We start from the raw sequence: 9,711 nt of genomic DNA on the forward strand, positions 1-9,711 counted from the left end.
TAGTAAAACTTGGGCCTATTGATAAAACAGGTGTTTTAATTACCATTGGCTTCTACGACTGTATTTGTTTGGATAATTAGATTGTCAATGTGTGTTATTTTGACTAGGTTATAAAAAGCCTCGCCGAGTGTATTTTTTCACTTCTTCTCTCTAAAAACAGTAGCAGGCAGTCATTATGTTCAAGTGACTACTTGTAAAAGTGTTTTGTCCGGGTCGGGAATAAATTTTATCTCGTAACATTAAGGGTGGGTTTTTTCATTTACCGTTACTTTTAGCTGTACAGTTTGCAGTTACTTTAGCAGTGCAGTTGACATTTACGGCAAAATGAGTTTTTTCACGACGCCAACTGCGAAAGTAAAGGTAAACAGGGATGACAGCATGATAACTAATCTAATTCCCACATTTTCGTATTGGGAACTGTTCATATATTTTTTCATGTGGCAACACACACACAACAAATGTCAACATTCCGTGAATTGCATTGTCTGTAGCCGCGTCGCTTGTGTTTTGTTTGTAAATTTTGCGATAATAATGAGTGTGGTTAGCGAAAAGTAAGTAAAAATTCAATTATATCAGTATTAATAGTTATTTTTCAATACGTAACTAATGTATACATCTTTGCAGCGAACGTGGAAACAATTTTTCGGCGAGGGAGATAGACTTGCTAAAAAACTTAATTCAAAAATATGGATCCGTAATTTTGTGTAAAAGGACTGACGCATTGGGCTCACATGACAAGGAAAAAGCCTGGATCACGTTGACAAGTGAGTTTAATGCGTCAACAAACATATTACGGACAACAAAACAGTTGAAATATAAGTGGGAGTATATAAAGCGTGTTGCTAGAAAGGTATTACAATCACTAATCATTTGATATTATCACTCATTTATTCATGATGATTTCACTTGTTTATTATTGAAAAAATGTATGTTTTGTATATTTTAGGAAGCTGGAAAGCAAAGGCAGTCTCGGCAACAAACAGGCGGTGGACCTCCCCTTCCGCCAATGTCGGACACTTCGGAGTGGGTGTCTAGCATTATGAAGGAATCCATTGTGGGGATTTCTTCAAAATACGATGGAGATTGTAAGTTGTTATATTCCAAATGTATAGGTTGATGAAGTGGTGTGGGTACACTCATGTGTCAATTATCTCTTGCCACGGTGCGGTGGTGGTGATGAATACTGTTGTCTCATTATGTCATATATTGTTATACGGTTATTTTTATATAAAGTTTAACTTTCAACAAAAGTTATGTCTGAAAAAAATAAGCCGGTATGGTTTTTATATAAATATTAATTATCTTTTCAGCCACATCAAAGAACGTCAATACATTAAATCCAGAAAAGTTATTAATAGTACAGGAGCTCATGGGTTCAGGTAATACATTTTCTCATTTAATGTATGTTAACAAATATGTACGTATTATAGATATGTTCTGTAAATGCTTGAGGTCCCTATGGCCAAGCAGATACACATTTGATTTAGTTACCCACAAATTGCAATCTACAATTAGCAACTATCCCGTTAAAGACTTGCTCCCAATAACTGTCATAATTTCTTTAACCAGGAAACTATTTCTCCGCCAGATTGCATAATACATGAGTACCTACATAGTTATTATTTGATTTCAGAAGTGAATCCTGGGATGGATGGTCAGCAGCTCTTTACGATAGATGTGGACCAGACAGATAACACAAACCAAGAAGGTATAGCTGAAACTCCTCGGAGAAGTAAGTGGAAACATTAATCGATAAAAATTTGAATTGATTTATGAATCCAATAAATAAAATAGGAACGTTTATTCTTGTTGCAGATATTCCCAAAAGGTTGCAAAAAAAAACACCCCCGAAACAGACAAGCCTGTCTGTATGCACATCTTTAATCCAGTTGAAGGAGGAAAAAATAAAAATGGAGCTAGAAGTGTTAGAATTTGAAAAAAAGAAAAAGAAATTTGAAATGGAAAATTTAGAATTTGAAAAAAAGAAAAGGATAGTAGAAATTGAAGATTTGGAAAAGAAAAGGAAACTAGAAATTGAAAATTTAGAATTCGAAAAAAAGAAAAAGATGTTAGAAATACTTATTTTAGAAAAACAATTAAATAGTTAATCTGGAGCATGTTTTTTTCTATTTCCAAATTTTCCATTTCAGCAGCATGTTTGATCGTCTCTTTCACATTGAATAATATACACTTTTGAAAGAATACATACTTACTTTTTTTTAAATTTAAAATGGGTATCCTGTCAAATTTGTTGAATATTTTATTTAGTTTCTATATTATTAATTACATTTGTAGGGTATATGTGAAATATATATACATAAAAACGACGCCGATTGTTGAAGTCCTCCTCACTAGGAGATCCTGTTCTGAGGGGGACTATGTATGTTTGAATATGTTTTCAAGGACTATGTTGTTGTTTTGAATATGCTAGAGAGGTCTTCTTCCGATATTACTTTGATTTGATTTCCTTAACGTAGTTCTTTATAGTTTTATTTTGTTTGATGCTAAGTGGGAGTTTGTTCATCCAAACATAAGTTAAACAATAACAATATTACTCACTTTCAGTGTTTTGCTGATTCAGCATAAAAATAAACTTTTTTTTTTAAATGTACCTACACTTTTTTTCCTTTTCAATGTTGTCTGAAAGGCAATTATATATGTTGCCCCCCCCTATAGTGAGTATGTATGGTTTTTAAGTGTGTGTACTTGGACGTTTTATTGAATTCTGTATTTGAATGTATGAATTTATTTTGTATTATATTCATAATATAGTTTTCTTAAAGTTTTTGTTTCCATATGTATTTTTTTGTGGACTTTCTGGGTTTGAAGTTAAATAGCTTTTTGATTACTTTGTTTGGTGATTGTTACCCGTTTGTAGTTCATTTATATATGTTTCATATGCGTTTCTCCAGATTTAAAAGTAATTTATGTATTAGTTTTAACTATGTATATTTTCATTAATAAGGAGCATTAATAAATTATAAACATATAATTGTTACTTAAAGATAATAATTTTCCTACAAAAGTCCTACAACTTCTTAAATAAAAATTATATTTTTGAAAAAGTCCATCATTTCAATTCCTTGTTTATTCCATATCATGTTCACACTGCACATGAGTTACAAGTTGATTCATATTGTGTCTCTGGCAGCCAACCTGAAACAAAATTATATATACATACATACACAATACACACCATTTCCCTCTTGGGGTAGGCAGAGAGGACAGCTCTACACAAATGCCCATATAAACCTCCCTTGCTTCCTCCACATTTATACATCTCTATATCCAACTTCTTCTCCAATTTCTAATGAGTTTATGTAAATGAAAACCTGCAAAGGGTCTATTGATGGAAAACTGTAAGAAAGTAGTTATCTATGTATATAAATATTATGGATACAAGGAATAAATACTTAGTGGTCAAAATAGGAATGAATGAGTGCTTCCCTAGCATTGCTTCCAGAGGTGGTGGGCGCACCGCTGCCACCGCCTTCATTGTTATCCATTCGGAATCTGTCGAGATCAACATACATTTCCGGATCTACCTCAGGAATGTTCTTTTTTAAACAAATATTGTGTAAAACTGCGGTGGCAAGTATGACACTTTCGATTCTGTTTTGATTTAATCTTAAATTGGTCGCAATGCAGGGAAAACGTCTCTTCCAGACACCATGCTTGGTGTAACTATAAGTGACCAGCTCAGGTACGGGGGCTCCATCGAAGCTAGAGTAAAGTTGGCCTCTCAGAAGCTGGGCGTACTGTACAGGGCCCGCAGATACTTTAATAGTACACAACTGCTCACCCTGTACAAATCGCAAGTGCGCCCTACTGTCGAATTTGGCAGCCATCTCTGGTCTGGAGCCCCAAAATACCTGAAAAAAACCCTTGACTCTGTGCAGAAACGGGCGGTCCGTTTGATAGATTCCCCAATCTTAACAAACGGACTGCAATCTTTAGAGCACAGGCGTCAGGTAGGTATGCTGTCCTTGTTCTATCGGTATTACAATGGAAGATGCTCTGAGGAACTAGCGTCATTGATCCCTTCGGCACCGGTGCGTAGTCGGGATACACGCCAAACGCGCGCCCAACATTTGTACACACTTGTCACATGAGAACGGGTCGCTTCTATGATTCGTTCTTAAGTTCAACAGCTCGGCTGTGGAACGAACTGCCGGCCTCTGTGTTTCCTCCCTCCTACAACATGGGACTCTTCAAGACCCATGTTCACTCCTTCCTCTCCACAAAAAGACCCTCCACACAGCATCCCCAAAGATGACATAGGCCCTGAGGGAAATTATTTTCTTCAGGGCCTCCTGTGTGGAGTAAATATAAAAAAAAAAAAAAAAAAAACCATACGAACGCTCTACTGGATTTCTGGTGCGAATATGGCATCTATTGTATAGTTCCTGCCCTGGTGTAATTGGATTCCTAAGAGGTGTTAAAAGGTAGCGCTGCACGCCATAACCCCCATCTCCCAAAATTACGTTGCTTCCAAAATCTCCATTCTCCAACCTGCCTTTAATGTTGCTAGCATTAAAAATGGCGCTGTCATGGCTAGCTCCTGGCCATCTACATACAATATCCAAAATTAGTAGATCAGCATTACAAATTGTTTGGACATTGTATGAGAAATAACCTTTACGGTTTCTGTATAACTCCGCAGTATTTCCACCTGAAATTATAAAATATTGTAGTATACAGTTGCATTTTATTGCTACAAGAGTGCGGTCGTACCCAGTATTCGTTTAGTGTATCGTATCGAGTATTGTACTACATTCTTACCTCGCAAAGTACCTCGCCCGGACGGGCGAGCGTATTAAGAAAGAACATGGATGACATTATCGAAGATATAAAGAGCGATATCGCAAAGATCACATCTGTTAAAGATTCAAGAATAAAACTGAGTTTGGAAAACAACCTAAAGAAACTAGAAGAACAAATTATAATAGAAAATTGTATTCTACAAAAAAAAATTATAAGTCTACAAGAGCAAATTATAACAAACAATGAGCACTATAATGAGAAATTAGAGAGTTTCGTGGTAAAAAATATAAAAACATATGCGCAAGCCACAACAACAATTAGCAAAATCGAGAAACAAATTCTACAAAAGCACGCCATCATTATATCAACGACTAAAAACTTCAAGGCTGAAGAAATGAGAAAAAGAATCGAAAAAAACATAGATGTAACCAAAATGAAAGTTGGTGTAACTGAATTTAAAAAAATTGGTGATCAAAAAATCATTATCTCATGTGCAAAAAAAGAAGACGTACAAAAATTGGCTACAAAAATAAATGAAACATTCGGCGAAGACATAAACGCTGAAGAAACAAAAAAGAGAAAACCAATAATGATCATAAAAAGATTACAATCAAATTTGTCAGAGGAGGAAATAGTCTTAGGCATAACTCAGCAAAATGAGGGGCTACAAAATTGCCGAAAGGATGATTTCAAACTCATAAAAGAAATCAAACTCAAAAAATTTGACCAACAAAAGACGTCCCAACAAGACGTGTCAAACTACTTACTACAAACGTCAGGAGCCATCAGAAAAATACTAGTTAACATTGGAAAAATCAATATAAAATACCAAAGAGTCCCAATTGAAGATCTTAACCCCCTTACGCAGTGTTATCATTGCCTGAAGTATGGACACACAGCATTAAGATGCCTGAACAGAACGCAACCTCCTACCTGCCCCCATTGTGCAAAAGATCACACCCTAGCAAAATGCACAGAAAGAAACAATAAACCAATCTGTTACAACTGTTCCTGCAATAATAGAAAATTCAAAGCAAACATATCGGACGACCACAGTGCTGATAGCATCAACTGCACATACAGACAAAAAATGCTTCAAATCGCCAAAGAGAGAATAGAATATGAATAAAATTGTACACCTACTTATTAGCGATAAAAAAACACAAAGGCTCTCAAGAAGTCCGTTCTCCATAAAATCTAACTCCAACAGTGAAACGAACAAAGGTGATTCACGGCTTCTAATGAATTTCAATATTATTATTTCTTCGATATGGATGACTTTGTGGTAAATGCTATAGATAAAACCATATCAATAGACGAAAGAATATATACATCAGTGAACGAAACAAACAACATATTAGCGATAAATTCCGAAGTTAGCCTAACCATATTTCATATGAATGTCAGGAGCATAGAATTGCATTTAGACGAACTCCTGGTAACAATAAAATCACTTAACAGACTAGACTGCATAATATTAACAGAGACGCATTCATCAAGTGATATAAATTATAATATTCCGGGTTATACATACTATGCAACAAATACCCAAATTAATAAAAACAGCGGAATCGCAATATTTATTTCAAATAAATATGTTGTGACTTTTTACAGAGAAATCCACATGCACAATGTAAACATTTTAAATATGGAAATCAGTTTCCAAAAGTACACCTATAGCATATTCGCCATATATAGAACCCATGCCTCAATATTACCAACCTATGTAGATGAACTAAAACACATTCTTCTTGCGAACAGAAATAAGAAAACTATCATTGTCGGAGACATTAACCTCAATATCGCAAATGATTACTCATCCTACGACAAAGATAATTATCTGAATATGATGGCAGAATTAAATTATATTTCTTGTATTAATTCATTTACGAGAATTATCCCAGGTCAAAGACCTTCGTGCATAGATCATGTGTTCACAAATATTCAAGATATAAAAAACATAGTATCTGCAGTCATACAAACGACAATCACAGATCATTTCGGGTGCATTTTTACGTACAATCACGATAAAAAATGTTTACCAATACAAACTCTAACTCCGGAGAAGGACAACGGCCGACGCAAAACGCTCAACATAAATGCCCTAATACATAATCTAGATAAAGAAAAATGGCACGACATCTTCAATTGTAATGACACGAATAAATGCTTCGAACTATTTGAAAAAAAACTATCAATGCACGTAAGTACTGCACAATTCATTGATTCCAGAAAACAATCTTCAAAATTTAAACCGGTTAAGCCATGGATAACTTTTGGATTAATTGTATCAATCAGACACAAAGAAGCACTATACAAAAAATTTATCCGACAACCTACAAATGAAACACTAAAGAATCACCTAAAAGCATACAAAAACAAACTCACTTATTTAATAAAAAACACAAAAGAAAACTATTTTCGGCAAAAATTGGAAGCAACGGAGAACGATGCAAAAAAAGTCTGGCATGTTGTAAATGAAATTATAGACAAGAAAAAACATAAAAAAAATGAAATACATAGCATCACAAATAACAATATCAAAATACGATGCAAAGAAAATCCTTTAGATACCGCTAACATATTCAACAACTTCTTTGCAAACGTAGGCAAAAACCTTGCAAATCAAATTCAAAAAGTACCGTCCAATGACGTACAGAACCTTAACATTAAAATCTCAAACAAAATTGACATGTTTCACCCTACTTCAGCACAGGAAATCGAGCAAATCATTTCAAGCATGAAGGGAAGATCAGCACCAGGTTTCGATGGAATTACTGTCGAAACACTAAAAATTATCAAAAAACATATATCAAAACCCTTAACACATTTAATCAACATAAGTCTCCAAAGCGGAATATTCCCAACTGTATATAAACAAACCATCATCACTCCAATTCATAAATCTGGCAACCCTGAAGAAGTGTCAAATTATCGTCCAATATCGCTGATCTCAAACATTGCAAAAATCTTCGAGAAAATTATCAAAAAAAGGTTGACTGAATTTATTGACAAAAATGACGTAATTCACGGCAACCAATATGGATTTATGAAAAATAGAAGTACCCAAGATGCAATTGCCAAATTATCGAACATAATCCAGGACACATTAGACAAATCTTTGAAATGTCTCGGAATCTTCATAGATCTTAAAAAAGCTTTCGATAGTATTTCTCATGATAAACTTATTGAAAAATTGAATTGTGTTGGGATAAACGATAAAGCTTTAAAATGGATAAAAAGCTATTTATTTGAACGATGCCAAGTAGTCAAGATAAACAACTCACTTAGTCTACCACTAACAAGTAATTTCGGGATACCGCAAGGCACAGTCCTAGGCCCCCTACTATTTATAATTTATGTCAACGATATTTTCAAACTACCACTTAACGCAAACATAATATCCTATGCCGACGACACAGCTATCATAGTGAATGGGATCGACTGGAATATAGTTAACGAACAAGCAAATAATTGCATGAACACATTGAAACAATGGTTTGATACAAATCTTCTCTCATTAAACACTAACAAGACATACTATATACATTTCTCAATTAACAAACTACAAACACTCCCTAACACTCAAATAATTATTCACAATAACAAATGTAATAAAAACATGGCCAAGGCTGTTCAATATTGAACTCAGTATCAGAAATTAAATATCTCGGAGTGATAATAGAACAACATATGAAGTGGAAAAGACATATATGTGAATTGGTCAAGCGTATCAGAAAGTGTGTATACATATTCATAAGATTAAGAAATATTTTAAAAAGAAATAACCTAAAAAGAGTATATTACGCACTAATCCAGTCGTTAATTCAATACGGAATTATTGGATGGGGGGGGTCATACAATAAGATTCTGACACCGATCAAAGTGGTCCAGAAGCTAATCCTCAAAGTAATCCTCAAGAAACCCTCCACGTATCCAACAGAAACGCTATTTACAGATTTCGGGGTGCCCCGAGTAGAAGATATATTCAAGAAAAATGCAATTATTCAAATTTATAAAGATAATATAATCAAAAAATTTGAAACCCAGTTATCTAAAAGATATCAATACAATATCAAAATTCCAAAATGTAAAACCAAACAAATGCAAAATAACTATAAATATTTAGGAATAAAGTATTTCAACAACCTTCCGATTGAAATAAAGAAATTAAAGGATATTAACATACTTAAACTAAAACTAAAGTTACTCTTTCAGAAATAATCAATTAAATAATTGCCTGTTTTTCCCTTCATTGATATTTATTATCAGTCTTTACTCATCCACTGTATTTAGATTTTGTCTCTTTGTATATTGTTCCTATCATTTATATACTTACTTATAGCATAATGATATTTTATTTTTCTTATAATTAGTGTAACTCTCTCACCAAGCACAAGAACCAGTTTCTTCATTGGTGAGATTGCGAACATAAATATATTTTGTAATGTAAATATATACTTTATGTACTCACATTATATCCTGTACCCACTTTATATATATATTAAATAATATGATAAAAAAAAATAAAAAATATTCCAATTGCATAAATATATGCGAAAACCAAATATTACTGTTTTGTCTCATTTACATTCATACATACTCATCTATTTTTCTGACTCCTGACATGGCCCGACTTAAGTATCTGATTCACTTGATCGTGCCACGTCTTCCTCGGGCATTCCAGACTTCTTTCACCATTCACATTTGCGTCATATGTTCTCCTTTCCTTTCTTTTCCTTCTTTCTTCATTCATTCGCTCTGCATGCCCAAACCATCTGAGGGCCCTTTCTTAATCTTACTTATTACAGTTAAATAAAAACACGAAAAGCTTATTTACCTGGAGATGTTATTGGTACATGGGTACAATCGATGGCTCCTATAACATTTGGGAATTTGGCCAATCTATGAAACTTTCTGTTATTCTCTAACATTTCAGCGTCACTT

The 9,711-nt window shown here is 33.9% G+C and overlaps 1 protein-coding gene across 1 annotated transcript; it reads left to right on the forward strand.

Moving 5' to 3' along the window:
• Nucleotides 1–251: 251 nt before the first annotated feature.
• LOC149413876 (myb/SANT-like DNA-binding domain-containing protein 3) lies at nt 252–3,887 on the forward strand. The gene is made up of 5 exons (XM_089643764.1): nt 252–551; nt 625–850; nt 947–1,085; nt 1,311–1,379; nt 1,634–3,887. Exons 1-5 carry the CDS (start codon nt 325–327, stop codon nt 1,747–1,749), a joined length of 777 nt encoding a protein of 258 aa, XP_089499890.1. The 5' UTR covers nt 252–324; the 3' UTR covers nt 1,750–3,887.
• The last annotated feature ends 5,824 nt before the right edge of the window (nt 3,888–9,711 follow it).

The sequence above is a fragment of the Hesperophylax consimilis genome, chromosome 20 (assembly GCF_061612785.1).
Source record: "Hesperophylax consimilis isolate HC1 chromosome 20, BYU_Hcon_1.0, whole genome shotgun sequence".
Classification (NCBI taxonomy): Eukaryota; Metazoa; Arthropoda; class Insecta; order Trichoptera; family Limnephilidae; genus Hesperophylax; species Hesperophylax consimilis.